Below are 24,896 nucleotides of genomic sequence, written 5' to 3'. Positions count from 1 at the left end.
TTAAACATCTACCATGTGCAAAGGACTGTAATGAGCAGAACAATGTTTACTCTTTAGGAGCTTACGTTCTATTGAGAGGAAACAACCCACACACAAATAAGGGAAGAGAAATCCCTAACAAAGGATGGAGTGGAGGGGAGGAAATCAAGGAAAGGATTCTGGAAGGAGCAACATGAGCTGGACCCTGAAAGAAGAGAAGTGTCTGAGGCAATGATGAGAAAGGTGAGTATTCCAGCAACAGGCCTGCACAGGCCCAGGCCAGGGAGATTTGGTAAGGGACTGGACATGGAGGATGAGGGAGAGGGAAGAATTTTAAGAAGTTTTGTTAATATAGTGTGGGGTGGGGGTGGGAGGGCTGGCTACGTAATAATAGCAAAAAGATGTGATAATGTATACAATTATATTATAAAATAATATTTTAAAACTTAAGTGCAAAAGAAGGAATTATAGGAAGCAATAATCTCACAAGGGTAATTTTTTAAGTGAAAAGCACCCGGCAAAACAAAACAAAACAAAAAAAAAGGACATATACTGGCTTCATTATTAAGTATAATAAAATTTCACACCAAAATTAGAATCACACAAATTTTTAACTAGGCAGAAATGGAATTTTTTAGTACTGATTATGACTTTCCAGTTAGAAGTTAGATTATAACATGACTGGCATACTACAATGCATAATTTTCTGTGACTGGTATTCTTCACTCAAAAGACCTTCCCCATTGTTGTATTAGGACTACTGGAATCAGCAAGGGAAGGCAATATCTTTTTACAGATCATCTAAGGTCCACAGTAATAAAGACTGGCTACAAACCCTGGATACATCCTCTGACTCCAACTTCAGTGTTCCTTCTACTAAACTAGGCTCTGTTCTTTACTCCTTAGACCAAAAAAAAGTTGAAAAAATGTTAAAACAGCTGTCTTAATATCATCCTATAATAGAGGACTGATTATACAACTACTAATAGAGGAATCTGATGTGCCTTGTAGTACCAGTGTTTTTTGACCAAAAAATAACTTAAGGTCAAAGTATTTTCGACAGTTTATGCCTATTGCCTTTAAAAGTTTCACTAATTATTTATTTTTCTTATAGCTAGCATGTCATCACTAATATCTGCCATGGTTTAAAGAAAAAAAAATGGATGTAGGAAAGATATAAACAGTGAGACTTTGTCCCTCAACCTCGGTGATGTCTGGTGAACTCAACCTGCTCCCAGACCCACAGGATCCACCGTGGATGATCTCAAGGATAAAGAAGAGTCTGAACGGCACCAACTAAAAGAGACAGGATGCCAAGGGACACAGGTGATCAGCTCAACGGTGAGATCAAAAGTCACTCTGATCCAACCATTCTGGAGAGCAATTTAGAACTATGCCTGAAGGGCTATAAAAATGTGCATACCCTTTGACCCAGCAATATGCTTCTAGGACTGTACCCCAAACACAAAGACACCACACAAATGAGAAAAGGACCCACATATTCAAAAATACATACAGCAGCTCTTTTTGTGAAGGCCAAGAATTGAAAATTGAGGGGATGCCCATTAATTAGAAAATGGCTGAACATTCAAGTTGTGAACATGCATTACATATGAATGTAATGGAATACTATTATGCTATAAGCAATGATGAGCAGGCGGACTTCAGAAAAACCTGGAAAGATTTATATGAACCAATGTTGAGGGAAGCAGAACCAGGAGAACATTGTATAGTTACAGGCCACACTGTGTGATGACTGACTTTGATAGACTTGGCTCTTCTCAGCAATGCAATGTTCTAAGACAACTCCAAAAGGCTCATGATAGAACATGCTATCCACATCCAGAGAAAGAACTAGAGTCTGAATGCAGATTGAAGCGAACTATTTGTACTTTTTTGTTTTGTTTCTTCTTTCTCACGGTTCATCCCACTGATTATAATTCTTCTTTACAACATGACTATCATGAATATATGTTTAATATGAATGTCAGATTGCTTGCTGTCTTGGGGAGGGGGAGAAAATTTAACACTCGAAAGCTTGCAGAACTGAATTTTGTAAACTAAAAATAAATAAATATATCTATTTTTAAAGTCACTCTGGACACGTAGGGCACAAGCCTGCAGTGTAATCCCTGCTCCTGGGAAGCAGAAGCCAGTGAAGAAGTCACCCTGAGAATGAGGCAGAAGTCCAACACTACGAGAGTGGCTGCAGTACTTCCAGCCTGACTGAGATCAGGATATCCAGTCTGATCAAAGGATGAGGAAAACACATTTTCAAAAGAATAGAAACTGAACAACCAGATGCAAGACTGCTCCAAATCAATGAAAGAAAGGGCAAAGGAAACAACTCTCATGTTCTCCCTCCCATAGTAAAATGACAAAGATAAAGATGTAAGGAGTCAACTCTGGAGGAGTGTGAACCAGCCAGTCAGATGATTCGGACTGATGAGATAAAATTTACTAGCCAGGGATTCCACTCCTGGGCCTGTAACCTAAGGAGGTCAAAGACATAAAAGACCCCAAATTTTCATAGCAGCACTTTTTTTTTTTCCGATGATAGCAAACACCTGCAAAAGGTACTCATTGAGGAGCAGCTGATCAAAATGTGGTACACAAATGTAATGATTATCACAATGTTAAGAAATAGGTAATTCAGAGAAGCTTATGATGTGATTCAGGCAGAAGTAAGCAGAATAAGAAAACAATAGACAAAATTTACCATAACAACACAAAGAATACTAAAATGAGGCTAGGAACTGAGTAATTATAATGACCAAATAATGGCCCTGGAGAAGAGATGAGGACGCACCTTGTTCCTTGCAGTAAAGAGGCAGAAAACTATGGATACATCATGTGGAATACAGTCAATCTCATCCATGGGGATTGTTATCAACTGGGTTTCACTTAACTGTTTTCTTTGGCAATAGGGAGGGTTTCTTTCATGGTGGCTGTGATGATTACGCATGTGTATGAAAAGTTTATGTCAAAAATAGTTACTGACAAAAACAAAATGCCAATAAAATTTATTTAAAAGATAAAAAATATGTGATGGGGTCCGATAGGACTCGAAGTTTTGGGAAGGATTAAGTCATAGCAATTCTTCAACTACCCACACTTTCCATGTTGCAAGTATATGGCAGCAAGTAAGTCTCCAATGCTCCTTGCTATTGCGTGGGTATTGCTTGTACATTATCTTCGGTAAAGTTAGAAGGGATATTTTTATTTTTTGCTCAGGTCTTTATCGTTTCTAACACTTTCCTACTTAAGATTCTAAGATGAGTGACACATAGAATGCACGTTAGGATTGTGAACACACAAAATGAGAATGCAGAGAACTGGCACACAATCAAGGACAGTATTTTTAAGATGTTTGTGCATGCATACCTGCAAAGTGTTAGCATTTTTAAAGGAAAGACAATCTTCACTAAAAACATACAGTCACATTAACTGAACTACCACAGCATCTTATTACAAACAATGGTATATTAGCATGCAAATACACTTGTAAATTTATTTAGTGAGAAAATTCCCAGTAGCATTTTTCACCAGAAGATACTTCTGACTTTCTAACCAGTTAAAGGTTAAATGACTTTTGCTACTGTTCATAAAATCATAAAAAGACAGTTACCAACCAGTCTTGGTGCACCACCTACATACAACCCAACACATTAAATGTGCCTAATTAGAGATTCCTCTTTGAAACTTCCACTGAACCTATGCTGGCTACACATTTTCACTAAGGCAGGATCACAGCATTAGTTTAACTATTTCTCCACCCCAACACTGATAATTGTGACCCAGCATCAACCTCTTACGTCTTCAAACATAAAGACTGCTTTAAAAAAAAAAAGGGAGCCAATACAAGGCCAAACTCAGTCAGCACAAAGTCTGAAAGATGGCACCCATGCAGGCTTACCTGGGCTTCTAGGTAATCACAGAGCATGAAGTTCTTCCCTCCTGCTATTCAGGATTATTAAAGAAGGCTAAGAGTTTAGGCACTGCCCAAATTCTCAGCACAACACCTTCCAGGACATCCTAGCCAACCATGCTAACCCTGTGCTTTTACAAAGATTTGTTTATTCCACCTCTGGCAAATCTTACACAAACAACCTCTTCTTTGATTATTGGGGGGGGGGGGGGGAGGGAGGGGCGGAGAAGAATCCTCCTGATGGGGTTTAGACTGTGGGAACCCCCATTGGACCCCAAAAGAATTTGGGTTCCATTTGTTTGAGGGGGGAATGATGGGGTTTAGACTGTGGGAGCCCCCTAGAACTCCCGTTGAATCTTCCCATTTGATCCAGCCACCTCACAAATCCCTACCTAGCCTTGCCCTTTGTCCAGCTACTTCCCACCCTAGATACTGTCAATATTCATGCCTTCAGCTACTTCCCACCCTTAATCTCAGTCTCTAGGTTCCTGGAGTCTGACCTCATCCCATCCTATCAAGCTCCTCCTTAGACTCCTCCTCAAGACCCTCCCTAAACCCCTCCTCTCACCACCCCAGGACCACCCTAGACCCCTCCTACTATCTTTGTGTACGTGGGTTTCATCTTGCCTCCATGGAGGCGTTCAGATTCAGTCTGGCCTGCTTGTGAGAACAAGCGTCACAAAGGGTAGGATTTCTTAAGGCAACCCAATATGGCGAATCCCTAATAAACTTTGCCTTTTCCTTGGCTGAGAAGGCAGGACCGACGGGTTGGTATTTTGGGGTCTCGAGCACTCCTAAAAACCTATGGTTCCCTACCATCACCATTTTTCTTTAACTTCATCACTGCCATTCCGCCCCCCAAAAGGGAAAATGAAGTTCTGAAGTGAAATTAGACATGAAAAAGAATAGTAACAGCCTCTAAAGACCTTGAGAGTACTGAGTCCTCTTTCGAGTCTCCAAATTTCTCTGAAACAGTTACTTTTTCTTCTCCCAGAATTGATAATTAAAAAAAACCAAACCCTCCTTCTTGTCTATTTTTGTAACTTAATACTGGAATGTTCTCTTCTGCTACTTTTCATCATATATTCCAGCTACATTACTGATTAAATCAGACTCTTGCAGGCTAACATCCATTTATACAATTCCAACTGTGGGAAAATCCAAACTGCGTTACAAGATGGTTTTAAAAACCTAACTAGCTGATAAAATTTAGAACAGCCTGTACCTGGAATTCTGAACAGAGGTAATGTATCTGGAATATCCAAGTTCAGACAATATCTGCACAACAATTAATAATACGTAGCCTAGTACAAACTGAGCTCATGAGCTTCAAAAATGTTAATAAGTAACTACAGTAGTTGCATCAACTTTTAATAATTTTATCAATTCAACAAGCATTTTATTAAGGACTGGCACTGGGGGGTGCAAAGAAAAAGGCTCACTCCTAGCATTGAAGAACTGCATTCTATTGGATCCACCCAAAGATCTTCATGGGCACAAATTATTAGATGAATACAAAGAAATGTTAATTGTATTTAAACGGTTACACTGACAAGTCATTCCAGGGATCATTCCTGCAACATAAACAGCTTAACATACAACCAATTGAGCAATCCTGGGCAGAAAAAAAAGCCCAAATCATCTGATAACACAACACTTTTTAAAGACCATCTCAAATCAGAAGGCTCTCTGCAAAGAAACTAGGATCTATATTCAATGAATGCAACGAGATCAAGAGAATTTAGATTAATTTCTAATTGATTCCTTCCTAATTTATGAAAGGGGGAAGTAAAACATAACAAAACTGGGCTTTGAAACGATTTATCTGTGGCTTAGACGTGCAGATGAAAGGCCTGTAAAATGTTATAGCACATCTTTAGGCCCAGCTACAAAGTAACTTGGGGGGGGGGGACCACCCCAACCTTGGCCACCACAAAATGCATTCAATTTAACCTCACTCAAAGGTTCAAAAATCTGTCGGGCTTTGTCCCCCTAATGCTAAAAGTTAAACAGGAATCCTTGCTTTGCTTCAATCCTAGGTCTCTTTCTCTTGCCTGAAGATTGTTTGGATCCAACTTAACTAGTCTGCCCACCCAACTTTTCACTGGTAGCCACCGGCAAGCTCATGATCAAATCAGCACAAAGTACAGCCTAAGAGGGCCAGCCTCAAGCTTCTTAAAAGGCACGGGGATAGGAGGGCATTACCTTGAACATTGTATTGGTAGTAGTCAGGGTCTTCTGACTCTTCTTTAACTGTAACAGCTGCCATTTCCAGTGAAATGCCTTTAAAAACAAAATAGAAAACCACCAATTCGATCAGATTCCACGATAAGAAGAAATCCTACTTTCTCACAATTTCCAAACCCCAAGTTTGGCTTGACATAATAAAATTAGGATATAAAGAAAGTTAGGTCACACCCTTCCTTGCTGTTACAGGATTAGAGTGCTGGTAATCATACAGTTTGGATTTACTTGCTACTAATAAGCTACCATCTTAAATTCTTCAGTTTTGTCTTAAATGAAAAAGAGAAAAATGAATTTAATTGCCTGCCAATTTTTAGCCACTTACTACTAAATCAAATAGAAGAAAAAAGCTAATAAATCTGGTCGAACTACATATAGCCTATTCAAAAAACAGAAGGATAAGGTCCTAGGCCCTGCCGGTGGTCTAAACTTCCTCTCTATACCTGGATCTGACCCTCTAGAAGCTTCCAGTCTTTGGTACCTCCCTATGATGTCAGTTAACCAATGAGGCCCTCAGGACAGACCTCCAACTCCTCCCTACAAAATGAGTGACCAGCCCCAAATGCCAGCTGCCACTCTTATCTGCAGAGCTGGGTGTGACCCTGGATGTAGCCTCTCCCAAGATCTCCAAGATCAATCTAGCTTCCTTTTCTACGGCCTAAAGACCAGATATCTAAGGCTCCCAGTATGGAAACGTCCATTTTGGCTGACCCTCATTGTCCAGGTCATTGTCCGCCCTTCCCTGAACCCCACTGGGTGTTTGCAGTTCTGCCAGTGTCCCTTTGATTGAGCACATCCAAGTGTCTGTGGTTTTTGTAACTGATGGACTCATCTTAATTCTTTATTTAGTCCCAGCAATGGGCCCCCCAAATTGGTGCCACAAGTGTTAAGTTTTTGATCATGTGGACAAGGCCTGAGTCTTCTCTTTCTCCCCTTACTCTTGGGTCTCTTATTCACGCTCTTCCTCTGTCCGGTTTCTCATCTTTTTAGGATTTTTTTTTTCTTTCAACTGCTATGTATGGTGCTTCCATGGAGAAATTTAAAGAATGTAGAGGTGGAGGTCAAAAGATAGGGGTTCAAAGGCCTGGGGTTTTCTGAAGAGGCCCTGCCACCCTCTCTACATTTCAAAGTCTACAGATCCCATGCTATCTGGGAAGAGCCCCAAGAATGGGGTTAGCTTTCTGAAAGGGGTGGAGAGGTCCTAATAGTTAAGGTAATCTGCGCGGGGCCATTCCCAGCCAGGTCCTTTCCCCTAGCCCTCCTCCCATCCCCTGGATAGAAGGGATCAATCTCCACCCCAGGGGCACCACTCTAACACAATCTTCCAGTCCCCTCCTTCCACCCCACCCCAAGGGGCAGGGCTCCCAAGTAACATAAATTGCTTGAGGGCAGGGATGGCCAAAAACTAAGCACTCCCAACAACTAAAGCCCAGATTAATGAATGCCTCTCAGTTCATGCACTGTGTCCCAGGCCCACAGCCACCCAGCCATCTGGCTAAAGGTTGCCTCATATTGCCTGGGGGGGCTACAAAAAAACTCCAAGAGTCACTAAAGGAAAAGGAGGGATGCAGGCAAGGGCTGCCAGAAAATAAAACAGTTTTCAAACTAGTAAATGCCTCTGCTTTGTGTTGTTAAATTTCTGTAAAGACTGGGAAACCTCCAGTCTTCTGCAAAATATCAAGGGATATGAGTTCCCAAGGGGAGTCACTGCTGGGATGCCCTCTGGCACTTGGAGGGCCCTCTTTCCAATGGCATGGCTGCAAGACTGAGTAACAGATGTGAGGGGGCACAAAACCAGATCCCCCAAAAGGCCTTCTCCCAATTTTAAAGCCACCCCTCCATAACCAATTAAGGACCCATCATACCCCAAAAGTAATTGTGAATAGTGGGGAACTGGGGTTCATTATCCTTTACTGCCTGATCTCTTTATTATTCGGTATTAAGCTGAACTTTCCAGGTCCTGGGGCAGCCTGGTCTAAAACGTCCCCTCTTCCCTAATCACACCCTTGGCTTCTGGATCTTTAATGCCTTAAGATTCCAGATTAGAAATTTCTCATTTCCTGGCACCTACCTGCCTGTACCTTCAAAGGGAACGGTTTCCCTTTGAAACATCTCAAGCTTTCTTGATATCATGAGCCTTCCAAGATAGGAACAGGAATCCCAACAAGGGCTCTGGGTCTGGTGCGTGAAGACCATCGTGGGGGAAACTCTATGAAGATGGTCCCATTTGCTTTGGAGGTATCCAGTCACAGGCCTAGACTGTCCCTGCCTCCCCAAGACCAATAAAAGGGCCTACTTTTTTTAGGATCTTTAATCCTCCTACGAAGATCCAGAAAAGTTCCAGGAACCCAAAGGACTCCCAACAAGTACCCAAAACAGGAGAATGGCACAGAATTTGTCACTTCCTCTCTAGAACTTACTGGGACACTTCTGATCCTCCGTACTCTATCATTTGGAAGCTCTGTTGCCGATGCCCTGTTTACTCCTTCCTGTCCCCCTCTTCAGCCTCAAGCACCTAGGTTTCTTACCACATCTTTGTAGAATAAATACATGTATGCTTGCTGAGGTGGAAAAGATGATGTGGAGAAAAGTCCAAGGATTGCAGAGATGTTGAACCTCTGAAGCCACGTTTCAGAAGCCATATTAAAATGGCCTTAGATAACATAGTTATGAAAAGGGGCACAGTTATAATAATTTATAATGTAAATGTACATTTATTTTTTATAAATTCATATACTATATGATTATTATAAGTTATAATACAAATATCATCATTTAAAGTAATTATAAAAATTAAATATTTAAGAGAGAATCCTTAGACAGAAGTTACCTGTTTTAAAATGTGGTAGAAATTGTTAAAAGAAACCAACCTTGATCCCCAGCGAGTGAATAAGAAAACAAGAGCTTTGACATTTACAATCCAGATATTTTGTAAAGAAATCTCTCATACTTTTCGATGTAAAAGCAAATTATCTTAATTTTGCAATGATGGACTGAGGGGGAGGGGCTGTGGGTTTGGATGTATAACTAACTATACACACACAAGAATACTATCGAAATGACTTCTAAAATACGCTAGATGCTACTGCTGAATTACTCGGTTCCTGTAAATCAAACAATAATCATTTACTAACAAGCACCCACTGTGTACAGGGACTGCATTGTTTCTCCCAGAAACTTTTATTTAGTATTTGGTGATATTATTAAATTGAAATAAACTCAATTTGTTCACCAGAGAATATTGTTTCAAAGGTGTACAAAGATGCATTTGAATATACTGTTTGTATCCTTTTAATTGATTTATTTGGTAAAAAATGTGCAGAACCTCTGCCCTCAAAAAAGTCCTAATGAAACAAAACCAACCAACACCAAGAGCAGCCAGGAACACCAACAGCAGGACTCCAAGGATACTGTGTCCATGTTGCAGACTAAGATATCCAATCACAGAGAAACTACAGTCAAAGTAATGAGGCTGGTGCTGCTACACTTTTTTTCTTTGGGAAGGTTTGGGGGGAATAGGAATTTTAAAGGATAAAAAGGAAAAGGCCTGGCAGATGGGAGGAGGCGGGCCATTGCAGGCATGTGGAGGATGTTGAGAAAAACTGGCCTAGGATGGAGGTGGGAAACTAATGAATGTTGCTCTGTAGAGTGGGAAGGAAACTGGATCAGCGCAGACAAAATGAATGCGTGCTTCCACTGAAATCCTGACAGGAAGGCAGCAGCGGTGGGGTCGGGTACAAAAGGACAGGGAATCCAAGCAGAGCTCAGACACCTGCCCAGATCGCTTCTCCCAGGAAGAGAAAGCAGAGGAGAGATGTCAGCTTTGTGTGGCCACATTTGGCTCTGGGCCTCTAGAAATCTGTGCAGGGTTGTCCTAACAGCAACAATGTTCTGAAGTTTTCAGTTCTGAGGTACTTCAATGAAACCACACAAACATAAGCTTGCGATCCCCGATACCTGCTCTATTTTAAGAACTATAGCAAACCATTCCCAGAAATATCATTATATGATGAAATTTTGCCACCTTTTGAAAAGTTTTTAGTAGTCATGAAACTAATGACAACATAATAAATTAAATGACATTAATTGAAATTTTTTTCATAAAACCAAGGGAAAATAATCAATTAAATGAGCTCTACCTTTTGGGAAAAAATAGTATTAAACTTTTATGTTAGTACACAGCAGCTATATGAGTGACCCAAGGACAAGGTGATTGTCCTCCTAGTCTCTGCGGCACTCAGCGCACGCACTTTTGAGGAGCAGTCAGCAACCATAGTCAATGCAGAGCAACATTTATTTACTTCTTCACCAAATTAAATCAAATGCTAAACAGAAGGTTGAAGGGCAGAAGGCAGTGCAGTGGATAGTGTGCCGGGCCTGGAGCCAGGAAGGCCTGAGTTAAAATCCGGCCTCAGACACATCCTAGCTGTGGGACTCTGGGCAAGTCACTTCACCCTGTTTGGTTCACTTTCTCATCCGTAAAATGAGCTGGTGAAGGAAATTGCAAACCACTCCTGTATCTTTGCCAAGAAAACCCAAAATGGGGGCACGAAGAGTTGGATAGGAATGAAAATGACAGAACAATAACAAAACCCAATTTGAATGGGTTCTGAAAAAGCTAAAGATCACAATGTTAAGGTTAATAAAGACACAAGCTAAACAAAGGCAAAATGGCCCCTCAGTTATACAGCTTTATGTTCTGTTCATTTTTTTTTTAATGTTTTGGTTCTTTTATGCTCCTAAGTCCTTATCTAAGGAACTCTTTCACAAAGAGCAGAGAAGCCCTTGCCTCTCTCAAACCAGCAGGCCTCAGTGTATCATTCTGTGGGGTCCTCCCAGAGCCCACAAGAGCACAAGGCCTCCTAGTGTAGTTGGTACCAGGGAGTGCTGATGCAGCACCTAAACTAAGCCTTCTCCCCCGCAGCTAGTTCTCCTCTGCAAGCAGACTTCAAGTCCTTAATGTAGGTCTGGGTACATCCACTGAGAATGACACCAGGTTGATGATGGTCATAGCCATCAACAAAGAACAATGAGAACTTAAACCAGATGGGGGCCACAGCGTCTGAAACTACGGGAAAACCTGGCCCCACCTTCCCAGTGTCCTTTAGCCTCAGCTCCAGAAGGCAATCACAGTGCAATGGAAGCACAGCCAGATACTCAGCCTGATGAAACACCTGTGACCAACTACCTGCAAGTCATTCTAGGCACGAAGCCTTTCGATGTATTTTGACTGCCCTAATTTCTAAGGAGTTCACAGGAGTATGGGACTTAGACCCAGGGAGGGCTGATACCCTCCAGCTCAGGGGTTCTTTAAACTTCTTTAAAGTCACAGACCCTTGGGGTAATCTGGTGAAATTAATGGAACCCATTTCAGAATAATGTTCTTAAATGCATAAACAAAACACGTAGGATTGCAAATAAAGCCAGTTATACTGAAATATAGTGATTAAAATGGTTTACAAGTTCACAGATTCCAAGGTTAAGACTCCCAAGTCCCTCACTTTACCAATAAGGATACTGAGGACCTAACAAGTTAAATTCTTTTTCTAAGGTCACACAATAGAAGAGCTGAGATCTGAACTCTATGTTCTAGAGTTCAATGCAAGCAGTCGGGAAAACATCGTCCAAAGGGAGTCATTTGGTTTGGGATTTTCATCTATCTTCCAGAACACTAGAAAACACAATACACTTCCTCTGGCAATGAAATTCTTTCTGCTGCCATGTTATTTCTGTGTCTTATATGGTTCTGATGTCCCCATGGGAAATAGTTTATTCTCCCTCATGGAAGGCTCTTCAACCTGTGTCATGAGCCCCTTGGCAGCCCATGGACTCTCCAGAAAAATGTTTTGAAATACTTGAAAGGCTTAATTTCAGTTAGAAAATAATAAAAGTCACAGTGTGATTTGTTTCCCATCCACGTTCACAAACCATGGACTCCAAGTAAAACACCTTGGCCTTAGGAGGAGGCTACAAATAAATACGAGATTTTTCATCTCCTGTCCCTTTCACCACTTGTGAATGTAAAAATGTGCCCACCTCCCCACTACCTCCTTCCATTTTGGAGCTGTTTTTAAAGAAATGTCTGCAGTAGTGGGAGATGAGGTCCGCCTTTTTGTGTTGTTCCTCAAGTGCCAATCATGATCTTTTCTTCTTTTTCAGAGAATCTTGGCCTCTGATACATCTTCAGAATTGATCCCGGAGCCTTTTGGGAACTTTTGTTGCCCAGGAAGAATATAGTGTTGTCGACATGAGCTGGTCCATCTGGCATCTGCTCATTCCTACCCTCCTGGTCTTCACCACAAATGCCCTTGGGATATTCTGGCATGGATGGACCTCACCCTCACATGTCCCTGCCAGTTTTTCTGCCAATGAGTTTGTACTTGGAGATCAGCAGAGTTATTTGAGGGGCTGGCCTAGGCCATGTCATTGTGTGGTTTTGCAGAGTTAATTAAACCTCCTTAAGAAATGCCTTCAGAGTCACCTCATTTCTCCACTTCCCATTTTTCAGTCAGCAGTTTTACAGAACAGGTCTGGTTAGAGATGGATCACAGAATCTCAAAGCTGAAAGAACTAGAGAGAACATCTCTTCCAACCCAAGACTGACTGAGAATCCCTTTAGTGACATCTGCCTCTAGAAAGCGTGAGGAGATCACTGAACCTCTGCTTGGAAACCCCAAGCATGTTCTACTTTGGGATCGCTCTTGTTCCTGGTCTTCCCTCATGTCAAGCTACACCCTGCCTCTCTTCTGTAATTCCCAAGCCTCTTCTGTCTTCTTGTGTCCATCTGCTGCCTAATTAGCTGTCTGGTCTGACCTCTGTGCCATCCAGCCCTGCTGACCGCAGGCAGATGAGGCAGTAAGAACCCTGTGCGGGGAAGCTGCCTCTCGTTTTCTAAGAGCCTCAACCTTAGAGGTGTCACCAGACCACAGACTGAATGTTAGAAGGGTCCTTAGAGATACTCTGGCCCAGGGATCAGCAAACTACCCTTTTAAAAATGTAAAACCCATTCTCAGCTCTTGGCAGCCTGGCCCTCACACACCCCTGCTCTAATCCAAACCCCTCGATTTATAGGGGAGTAAATGTGTGCAGAAAGGGGAAGTAAATTAGCTATTAAGGGCAAAATTGGGGATCCAGACCAGGCCTGTGCCTAATTCCAGTGCAAACATTTGATAAAGTCTCCCACACTATTCTATTGGAAAAGCTGGAGAAATGAGCTATAAAAGAGGACAAATGACATGGATCTGAAACTGTTTGAATGGTCAAAGAGTAAAAACTTAATTGGGTCCATGTTGACTCAGCAGGGGCTCTCCAATGAAAAGTCGCAGGAGTCTGTGCTTGGTCTTCCACTGTCTAAACTTTTATCAATGAATTGGATAAAGGAACAGAAAGTGTGCTCAACAGATGCGCCAACGACAAAGGCCTGGAAAGGCAAACTATAACACTAAATGGCAGTCAGGTTTCCAAAAGGTCTGGACAAGTTCCAACATGAGGTTGAATGGAAGATGAAGAGTTACATGGATGAATGTAAGGTTTTACACACTGATCTGAAAAGCAAACTTCTGAAGTACAACATGGAGGAAGCCAGGGTACAGATATGAGGGCTTGGTGGCTCCAAGGTCAACAGGCCCAGAAAGCTAACGGGACACTTCCTAAGATTACATTAAACAAGCTGAAGCTGCCAGGAATAAGGAGGCAGCGAGGAGTCCCAGTGCCCTTGAAGCTGGTCCTGCCAAAGTGTGATAATTACTGTGCCCAAATCTGAGCAGTGCACTTCAGGAAGGACATTCCAAAAGGGCAATGAGCATGTGGAAAGGTCTCCAGTTTATTCCACTTGGGGATCAGTAGAGGAAACTGAGGATAATGGAACTAGAAAAGACTTGGGGAGAAAGCATACCTGTTTTTAAGTATCACTGCATGGAAAAGAAATTATATTAGCTCTCTTTGGCCCCAGAAAGGAGAACCAGAGGCAACAGAAAATAATGGAGAAAACACTAAGCTTGGAATTAGAAGACCAGCATTCAACTCCCTGTCAGGTGACTTTGTGACCATGATGACCATGGGCAAGTCACTTAAGTTCAGTGGGCCTCCATTTAGTCATCTATAAAACGATGCAGTTGGACTAAAGCCTTTTAAGGTCCTATCTAGTACTAAAGTCCCAACCTAATAAACTCCTAGGCTTCTTTATCCAGAAGTTATCTGGTAACTCCAGTTACCCAGAAGTAAGATGGCCTGCCTCAGAGAGTAGTGTTTCCCTCACTATAGGTCTTCAAGCCAAGGCCGACAGACCATTTGCTGACTATATCATGAAAAGCATTTTTTTTTAGGTAGAGGTAGGACCAGGGGGCCACTGAGGTCTCTGTCGACTTAGAAATTCTGAGATTGCATTTCCTGCCATACCTTCCTATCTTTTTCCTTTAAAAAGTATGGCCAGGTAGGAACAGGCTACCTTACTAGGCCAGTAAGGACATGAATAATTCATTTATAAAATTATGAAATAGAGGCAGGCATGCCACCTTTCAAAGGTACTCGCCAGGAAAGACCATGACTGGCAGGACAGAGACAAGCGGCAAAAGTGGTCCCCAGGCAGAGGGTGACATGAAGGCAGGGCATGGGGTGAGGGGGAGAGAGAGGCAGAAAGCATCTCGCACAGGTGGCTTAGAGGTGGGAGCTCTCAGCAGCATGGACCCAGGGGAGACAGAAGAAGGCAGATGCCTGAAGTCTGAGGTCTCATTTTTAGAGAGCTTTGGGGGGAACAGACCAACAGCTATCTGGGCTACCTTGGGTTTAGTTCATTAACATATCCAAATATCTCAAAGTGACCAGTAAAACTTCAAAGTTAGCAGCTCCTTTTGGATGTTCTGTTGGTCTGTCTGGAACTGTAGAAGTCTGGATTTTGTCTGGAATTTACACATCACAGGACCAGCACCCTGATAGCAGACCTAGACGGTTCTCCCCAATTTGGCACATATTACCCAGATGTGAATTTTGGTTAACACATGATATGATTTATAAATTACACTCCTTTGATCTTTGGAATGGTCTGTGCATGACTTTGAGGTTCCCTTTTGCAATCTTATTTCCTGCTAAAACTTACTGACTGGAAGCAAGTGGTGGACAAGGGACAGAACAAGACACAAGTTTAACTAGAAGCTAAAATCAACCCAGGATCACTGCTGAGGTAGCTGGTGGCAAAGTGGACAGAGTGGTGGATGTTTGTGATTCTTGGCAAGTCCTGAACCTCACTCAGCCACTGTTCCCACATCTATAAAAAAGGAGCAGTAATAGGCCCTACCTCCCAGGGTTGTTCAAATCAAATCCAAGCAGGTAATGCATGGAAAGCACTTGCCAACCATAACCTCATCAATGTGAGCTATGATTTCTTAATTTTAAAATGATCCTTCTGAATCCTGCCTCTGACCCACCAGGTACAACACTATGATAGTTGATGATCTGTTCTGATTATTTCATACTTATGAAGTGTTCCTACTTACCACCAAATGAATGCATAAAACCATAGCTCTTCCTTTGAGTGGAGAGAGCTGTGAAAGCATTTAGCTTTATATTTTACTTTCTAAAAATCCTAATTAATTATACATACCAGAATCTTCAGTAGGCTCCGTTTTCACTTTGATAGGACAACTAAAAGAAAAGAGATATAGTAAAAAAAAATAATAATAATAACACAGGCTTCCATGCTGAAACAACTGAAAGCAACCTTGTTAGCACTTGAGGACTAGCTACACCAGATTGGTCATGATGGTGCACAATGCTCGAGTGTGAATTTAAAAATTAACTTGAGAGCATTTATTGGATTTCCATGAAAGAGTAGCAATGTCATTTCCCCCAAATGTAATGTCAAAATCTGTACACATCTAATGTGACTTTTTAATAATATTATGAAAAAACCACCATTTTACTATTGTTTACATTTTGAATAAGTAACTCTTACCTTCCACCTGGGGATGATATTCTTGACCGTTCTGAGTCAGTGACAGATACACGACCACCTGGAAGGGAAACCAAAGGGGTTACGCCGTTTTCTTGCCATGAAATAAGATTTAAAATTAAAAAAAAAAAACCTGATATTTATTAAGAGATATTAAGAAAACAAGAAAAATGTAAACATATTTTGTAGATGAATGACAGAAGCAAAGTTAGGAGATAAAATTCTAACAATCCCTAATAGCTTTTTGTATTGCCTAGCTCTATACATCCCTGAATTCCCAGCCCTTTAATCTTCATGGCAGTGGGGTTTCAAAAAGAACCCAGAGAAGTTTGAGAATATACTTCTTACAGACTCATGAAGAGACAAATCAACTCAGCAACAGAGGGGTCTCATCGAGTGACAGACGCTAATCATTCCCGGATGTGGCTGCTAGTGTTTTAATAACAACAGATGTGACTTAAAGCAATGAGGAAATGGGAGAGCGGCCTCTCCCCCTGCAACCAACACAGCCTAGCACTGTACAAGTGCACGCTGCGGACCTCTTGGTTTTCACTCTGATCTCCAAGGGTTAAGAATAAGTAAGAGTGAAACCTCCCTCACCCATAAGACATTGCAGCAAGAGATTACTCTGCCAGGATAAAAAGTCTTCGGTCATAGTGAGACAAAAAAAATGCAAGGCTATTCTGCTCCCTCTCACTTACAGATGCCTTTCCTCACAGATTTCTTACTAGGCCCTTCTTAAGCTCCTTTATGACATCAGTTTAAAAGTAATCTGATCACGGATCTTTGGAGCTTCAGACCTAAGCAGAAAAAAGCTTACTTAAAATAATGCCTTGCAAGCTCGAGAATGCAAAGCTCTTCCACATATAATCTCCCCTCCCCACATCTCTAAGAAGTGGGGGGAGGGTTATTAGTGGAGGGATAGGCATGTTGCAGGAGAATCCAGGAGAGGAGGCCTCCGGTTTCTAGACTGTCCAGCCAACACTCTTTCCACCACCTCCGAAAATGAGAGGATTGTCCAGCAACACAGACTTACAAACAACTTTTTAAAAGCCAGAAACCACTAACTGGATGAAGAAAACCATGGAGCTGATTTGGTGCCCAGATTAAAGACCTTTTAGGAGTAAGGAGCTACTTACCCAGCTGCTTCTTTGGCTCCAGGAAAGGTCTGCATGAAAATAAAGAAAAACCATCACTCAACATTATTTATACGATTAAATACAACTGGCTTGTAAATTGAATATCATCACCAATGACAATAAGCTGCAAGAAAGAACCAAGAAAGGACTCTCTAGGAGAGATCTGTCCTTTAGCAGGGCAGCCTCATGTCAATGGATCGCTAGAGAAGAAAGCACAAGATACAGTTACCTCTTAATGATGAAAGAAATCCCTGCCTTGTTCTCCAAAATCCACTTCAGGGTGGTGACATCATAGTTCTCTGGATGTTTGAAAGCCACCCCCTCAGGAAGGCCCTGTACCACAACAGCTGACTGGTCCCTGAGCATCTTCTCATATGGAACAGGTACCACTGTGGACTTGCCTAGGGCTTTACCTAGGCAGATAAAAAGGGACAAAGACCATAAAAACCTACCAGACTAATTCAAATATTTGCAAAATGTGTGGATAAGGAACACCTAGAAATCATGAAAATGCCCCACATTCTCAAACAAAAACATAACTGTCAGATCTTTCATTGTGAAACCACCCTGGAGCTGAAGGTGAAGGGAGCAGCTCTGATGTCTCTTCCCAATGGGGCAGTTAGACTCACAGAGCAATAGCACAGGTTGGGCCTCAAATCGGCCCGCCTGGCCACTTAAGCTAGGCCCTCAGGAAACAAAGGCATGCCAAAGCAGACACACTTCCAAGTGTTAGGTGGTTTTAAGCCATTTTTCTCTTATCCAAAAAACTTGGTAAACATGCCCTATAGCTGAATAATTAACTTCCTAACATGCTCCAGAGTCTGACTTAGACCTGGAATCCCATTTCCCAGAGGCAGGTTTAGCATTCAGCCACAGCAGACATGGGAATTTATACGTACACCCCAATATAACTCTCCTCCAATCAATGAACCTAGGCTAGCCACTTGCCTGCCTTGTTGGGGGCTTCTTGGGACACGTGACTGGCTTGGCCAAAGTCTGGATGCAGTTTCATCCTTCAAGTAAACAACAGATACCTCTAAGAGGTGTTTTTGCCTGGCAACATGGAACCTCAAATAGCACTGAAGACAAGTGTCAGAAGTGTTATTGTTTATTGACTAGGGAAGACACAATCTCCCAGGATGGCACAGATAGCAAAATCCTTTCTTCTTTAAGACTGCTTAGTCCAGTACCTACAAATCAATTTCTTAAAATGTTTTTCTTTACAAAGTTTATAAGATAAACTTAATAGTTAAAGACAGAAAACATCTTAAAACAGGTGCCCACTAAGTAAAATTGCCTGTGCCATGGGCTTGCTGTGTTTGGAGGAATAGTGGAGTTGGTTAAAAAACAACTATTAGAAGGGCTACTTCACGTGTACTTTACCGTAGCAAAAGCAGAAATAGTCCTCCACTGTTTTTCTGAGAGTCTCGATCTCAACGGCGTCGACAGTCGTTCTATTTGGGTGGGATGTGGCCCTCATCTTGTGAAGCTCTGCGGCCTTTTCACCTTCAGCAACACCTGCAAGGACATATGTAGGATCCGTTTCACTGCAATCCAGTCAATATCACCTCAAACTGGGGGACTTGCGGGGGGGAAGATCATAGCAGCAATAACCTTAAAATCCATAAACTACAATAAATATTTAAGGTATACAGAGAAATGTTATGAATAACAAGAGTTTGGCAATGGAAAAAAGGTGTACAGACTTTCCTCACAGCATCCATTCTAGGCCCTAACAGGCCTCCTCAGGAATTCTGTACCTTCAGGATAATGTGCACCTTCATTAGTCCCTTATGGCCAAAATAATTTACAAAGAAATTAAAAATATATACATATATGCCCAAGAATTGCATTGAATAGTCCATAACAACATATATTCTGGAGTATTTCTCTACGGAATCTAATTACCAGTAAGTGGAAGAAACTATAAACAACAACAAACAGACACGGAGTCAAGTGTATAAATAAGAACAGCTCTCTTAATGCTTCTTCCTCAGTCCTAATGGGTGGAAGAATACATAACTATCCAGTAATAAAGGAAAATAATGTAAATGCAGATACTATGAGGAAAAAACCTAATATCTGTGGTTTCAGATAGCAGATGACACATCAACACTAAAAATTTATATATACAAATCATAAGGCCAAAGTATCTCCCAGACCCTAATGGGATCACAGGATTCCCATTACTGACAACACCATGTGCCAATATGCTACTGAGAATTCTTGTTAAATTCTGAAAAAAAGCATTATAAGGCTAGCTATCCAAATTAGCTATGGGCATTAATGACCTGCTAATCTGAAGTCGTTGATTAGCTTCTCTCCTTATTATTTAACCTGGATTCCCATCCCTGATAATAGAAAGAGATCCCGTCCAGGTAGCAGAGGTAGGCTGTTTTACATACTGGACACCCCCTATCACAAATGTTTTTCTTCCTTCCCCAGTTGGTTTCAACAGAATTCTCCATCAGTCAGTACTTGGTACAATGCTCTCCTTTTACAGGATTTACAGGGAAAACGACAAAAATGTAGTAGTTCTCAATATCCTATGGCATATTATAAAACTTAGGGTTCACCTTAGGAAAGACGCTTGTCTGCCTCACCTTAAAGCCATTCCATACGCTAAGCCAGGATATAGGGTTTGAAGGAATACAAAGCACCAAAGCCACGTAACCCTTTTCTTTAGACTGTTAAACGTTCATCAGTCTCCTAAGACCCAGAATTCTGGCCATTAGCCATCACGGTGCTCTCTACTGAGGTGATGGAGTCGAGTATGGAAATGTCTTTTAAGCACGAATGCTGGAATCCACAAGAATGCTAGAATCCACAATCTATGAAGTACAGGAGATATTCGTAAGCACTTACAGTATTTTACAAAGTCCTTCTGAAAGTCCTTCCTGGTGTTGACAAAAGCCCGTCCGCGCTCGGTGCCCACAACAAACACATCTGTCTCGTACACGGCAATGCAGGCCACTTCTGCCTTTGACTTGGCAAGTTCTTTACACTAAAAAATAAAAAAAAAGTCTTAGATTCACAATCACACAGACGTGCACAGACATAAGCAGGTGTCACAATTAATCAATCACAAACAACTAGATGATTCTCTACTCAATAATATGGAAAGCAGGGTATGTTTAAGGGAAGCGGTTGCCTTCCACTCACACTTTCATGGCCTCCAGAAGCAATTTCAATACTTTCGGATCAGGACATCCCAAGTACTTTCATTCCTTATCCAAACCACTACTGGAACATATTTTTAAAAACCGAAGTGAATAATTTAAAAACTAAATTTAACATATATGAAATTTTATTCTTTTGTGCACACCTGGACAAGATACTTTCGAGTTAACTAAGCCATGGCTAGGGATCACTTGATCTCAAATGAAGGCAACAGGATACCTACATGTACCTCACTGTCATTACTCTTAAGTCATCCTAACGATGTAGACTTTAAAAGTACTACCTATCAACAGAGGCTGTGTTTTAAATTGTTATCCCAGTAATGGCATGGTGCTGATGCAGCCATACTCTCATTATGTCCACATTCAGGAAAAACCAGCATTTGTGGGTCACTTCAATTAGGAGCAGAATCTGTGGTGGTAGATTATTTCCCAGTACAAACCCGGGTTCAGGTGAGCGTGAAAGCTTGGCTTCAGAGGAATACTCTGCTTTAAGCACCCAAAGGAAGCAGCAGTTACAACCCCCAGTAAAAGGGATGCAAAGGGCATCCAATTCAGCTTCCTCATCTTCTAAATGACTGATGTGGGAAGAGTGATCTCGTCCTTACTTTGAGGACCACTGAGGGAATGAATGCTGGCACAGAACTAAAGGGGTGGCATTTCCAAGGTCGTAGGATGAGGACAAGGCTGCTCCAAGAAAGCTCCACCATCTCAGGCCTTAAGACCCAAGGCTCATAACATCTACAATGATTTTGTGAACAAGGGTATTTTATAAAATTACCTTTATTTTTACATAATTGCCAAAGAGCCCTGTTTCAATTAAAGTTACCCACAAATAAGATTCACGGTATATTGATAAAACAGAAATAAAGTAGCATTCTGAAGAAAATGCTGTTATGATTTTTTAAAAGCTCTTTTTGATCATTTAGCCTGAGAGATATATTAAGCTACAAAACCTGGAAAAAGGAGGCAGATGACTCAGGGAGAATGTGCAATTGGACTGTCGTACAATATTTTAAAGCCATATAGCCTAGGGCCACTTGTGTTAGTTTGCCAACATATCAGCACAAATGATTAAACCTGATTCTTCTTTACTCTGAATCAACTATTATTTGAACCTATAAGACATCACGATCAGATTGCATACTATCCTATCACAACGTATGTGATACAGAAGGCAGGGAGGAAGTGATAATGTTTCATCAACTTGTCAAAAACTATAATTACACAATGTGATTGAGTAGGGGGCTATTTTTTTAAATGATCCTGAGAAATAATGCATAAATTTAATCATTAACAACACAAAATTTAATCATGTTGAAAGAGATCGTTTCAAATAAATAATTTTTAAAAAATGGACAGATGAGAAATACCATCGTACCATGATATACAAATTCACAGATTCTACAATGGCTTTAAATACAAATTCAAAGTTAGCATAAAGGTGAATTCACCACTTAAAGTTTAGGAAAAATTTTCTCAATCACGGTAATAACAAAATATATGTTAAATGAAAGTAAATAAATGTACATGTTCAAAAAAAAAACCAAACCCAACCCTCATTCGTTGCCAAGATCACTGGAAATAGACAGAATTACAACGATCCAGCAATGAAACTCAAGGAGGCCGTCAAGCAGTTGCACTATGCATTTCACAAAAACCCAACCTAACCTTCTAAGCATCACGGGAGATGATCACACGTATACAGGTAACTAACATTAGTTCCATCTTACCATTGACTCAAGGGCAGACATGAGGAACGTGACCACCATTCTGCTCTCTGAAGACTCCTCGTCATCAACGGACACTGTAGACATTGCGACTTGCGCCATGATTCCTGAAATGGAAACAAAATGGGGAACTGAATAAGAAAGTTTAACTATAATGGCAGAGGTAGGCGCCATCTTAGAACCCATTCTGCTCATCATTTCATACATAAAGATGCGTCACACAAGGAAACCATCACGACACGGGGAAACAGAGGGAGCTCCATGCACATACAACCCTGCCTCTCAGTCTCAATGCAGGAAGCAGTAACAGTGTCTCAAGACCTGTTTTACCCTCCTTTTAAGTGAGGACAAGCCACTCCTTGTTCCCTACTGAAGGCTCAGCCATAGTTTAGGGGGCACCCTATGCCACATTCCTTCCCACAGTCATCTGGAAGTGGCACAGGATGAATATCCCGGACTCAAAGGAAGCAACACATTCTCCTTTCTTCCAATCTACCCATGAACCAAAAACAGAAAAATTGTCACCAAGCTTATGGCTTTCAGATCAATTTAGGCAAGAATGCATGAACAGACATTTGAGGTTAGGGATTAGGGAAAATGTAACAGACAATGAGAAATTCAGATGGATCTCAAACCCAGGATTACCCTTCTGCAAACTAAACTTGTGTGAATCTGCCCAACTTCTAAATGGCCTAAGAATTAGAAAGGCCCTTAAAGATTCTCTGGTCTAACTCTGATTTTACAGATGAAGAAACTGAGACCTAGAGAGGGGAGATGATTTGGTTTAGTTCCAACTTTTTCCATCAACAGATAATGAAATACTCATACTGAGACTTAAAACATACATTAAAATCTATATAATTTTGTCATATATAAAACTATATATAAGATATATAGTAGAACCACCTTAAAATTCATTTTGTTTCATGAAGCAGGATTCTACTGTAATAGCACAGATCAAGCCATTTGACTAAACATCTACTAAGTGCTTAATATGTACCTGGCACTGTGCTAAGCACATTATAAATGGGATCTCACTTGATCCTGACAACAACCCTGTATGGCAGGTACTATTATTATCTCTTTTACAGTTGAGAAAACTGAGGCAGAAAGCTATTAAGTGGCTTGCCCACAGTTATACAGCTATTTCATATACGAGATTGAATTTGAACTCAGGTCTTCCTGACTCTAGTCTAGGCCAAGAGTTCCAAACACTGTGCCAGCTGGAAGAGAGCAGAGGGAACTCTCAGTGAAGTATGAAGAGGGGTTCCTAGGGATGCTGTGAGAGACTTGAGAAGAGCTGCTCTGGTGGGTCAGTGACAGGGGTGGATAAGGGGAAGGGAGGAGAATAATGTAGCCAGAAAGCCACCCCCCCTTCCCCCCACCCCGGCGGAGATCGCAGTGAAGATGAGAAGGTAGGGCATGGAGCAGGATAGAACAAGAAAAGCTTATCATCAAATAAAGGAATCATGAAGTTTGCGAACATGCAAGTGGAACATGTGGGAGCGATGGCAAGATCAAGGAAGCGGCCCTATTAAAGTAGGTGTCATCAAATCAATACAACTGGATTGGAAACTCTTTTGAAACAACCAAACCACTAGGAAACCTGTTCACCCTCTTGACCTCCTCCACACCCACCTTCTAGCGGGGTGAGGGATAAACCAATCAAGCCTATCCCCTTCACTCTGGGTGTCTCTGTACACCACCTCTTACTAGGCATTGCCATTTCCAACTGGCTGTCCCAGAGATCTCACCCTGACCATGTGCACAATAGAACTCCCACTTTTCCTCGTCCTGCAGGGCAGGGGCCTCCATCTTTCCATCCCTCAGTCCTTCTCCCTTACATTCAGCCCTGAAGTCTGTTCCATCTATTTTTTGCATCTACTTCCCTCTCTCCACACACAAGGCCCTCCGTGACCTTTATCTGGTTTGCTGAGATGGTCTCCCCACTTCCAATCGCACCCCAGCTGCCAACCTAATATTCCGAAAGCACGTCTGACCGCAGAACTCCCACATCCTTCCCTTCTCCCAGGTCTCTGCACCAGCTACCCCTCAAGCTTGGAACGCCCTCCCTTCCTCCCCATTTATTCCTTTGAATTACAATCTCCAGCTTTCCTTCAAAACTAAACTCAAATATCCCCTTGCAGAGGTCCCTTCCCTTCCTCCTTCAGAACCACCCAAGTGCTAGTGAATACCTCCTACAAATCACTTTGTATTTACTTCTTACATTTACAATAGAATAATAGAATAATCCCTGAGTGAAGGAATGCTTTCTTTTGTTCACTTTGAATACACAATGCCTGGGACACAGAAACACTTGTTCATTGATGTAATTAATTCAAATGGGGGCCGCTAGGTGGCGTAGTGGAGAGAGTGCCAGGCCTGGAGACAGGAAAACTCTTCCTGAGTTCAAATCTTACCTCAGACACTTCCTAGCTGGGTGACCCCGGGCAAGTCACTTAACCCTGTTTGCCTCAGTTTCCTTGTATGTCAAATGAACTGGAGAAGGAAATGGAAAGCCATTCCATTATCTTTGTGGGGAAAACCAGACCTGAAAAAATGACTCAACAAAAAACAAAATTCAAATGGACTCGAATTTTACTTTTTATTCACCAAAAATATTCCCAATAATGACATTAGCTCTTATTACTCCAAAAAACTCAGAACATTTTTCGCAAAACTAGTCTCAATTTAACTCCAACACCTCAATAATAAAGAAGCACAAATGGTCCCTCGGGACAAATGTAAATA

General features: G+C 41.5%; 1 protein-coding gene across 20 annotated transcripts in view; it reads right to left on the bottom strand.

Annotated features, from left to right (window-relative positions):
• Positions 1-24,896, bottom strand: part of GTF2I (general transcription factor IIi) — a 94,622-nt gene that overhangs the window by 48,378 nt on the left and 21,348 nt on the right. For all 20 annotated transcript variants that reach the window (XM_036767720.1, XM_036767730.1, XM_036767732.1 and 17 more), the window contains 8 exons: positions 22,149-22,252; positions 20,102-20,240; positions 18,620-18,754; positions 17,466-17,649; positions 17,237-17,265; positions 16,101-16,158; positions 15,750-15,790; positions 6,113-6,190 (listed from right to left, as the gene is read on the bottom strand). In XM_036767720.1, the coding sequence (XP_036623615.1) occupies positions 6,113-6,190; positions 15,750-15,790; positions 16,101-16,158; positions 17,237-17,265; positions 17,466-17,649; positions 18,620-18,754; positions 20,102-20,240; positions 22,149-22,247 (763 nt within the window). In that variant the 5' untranslated portion in view covers positions 22,248-22,252. Of the gene's footprint in view, positions 1-6,112; positions 6,191-15,749; positions 15,791-16,100; positions 16,159-17,236; positions 17,266-17,465; positions 17,650-18,619; positions 18,755-20,101; positions 20,241-22,148; positions 22,253-24,896 lie in introns of those variants that run through there.

The sequence above is a fragment of the Trichosurus vulpecula genome, chromosome 7 (assembly GCF_011100635.1).
Source record: "Trichosurus vulpecula isolate mTriVul1 chromosome 7, mTriVul1.pri, whole genome shotgun sequence".
NCBI lineage: Eukaryota > Metazoa > Chordata > Mammalia > Diprotodontia > Phalangeridae > Trichosurus > Trichosurus vulpecula.
The sequence above is the reverse complement of the archived record's forward strand: the minus strand, read 5'-3'. Positions and strand labels throughout refer to the sequence as shown.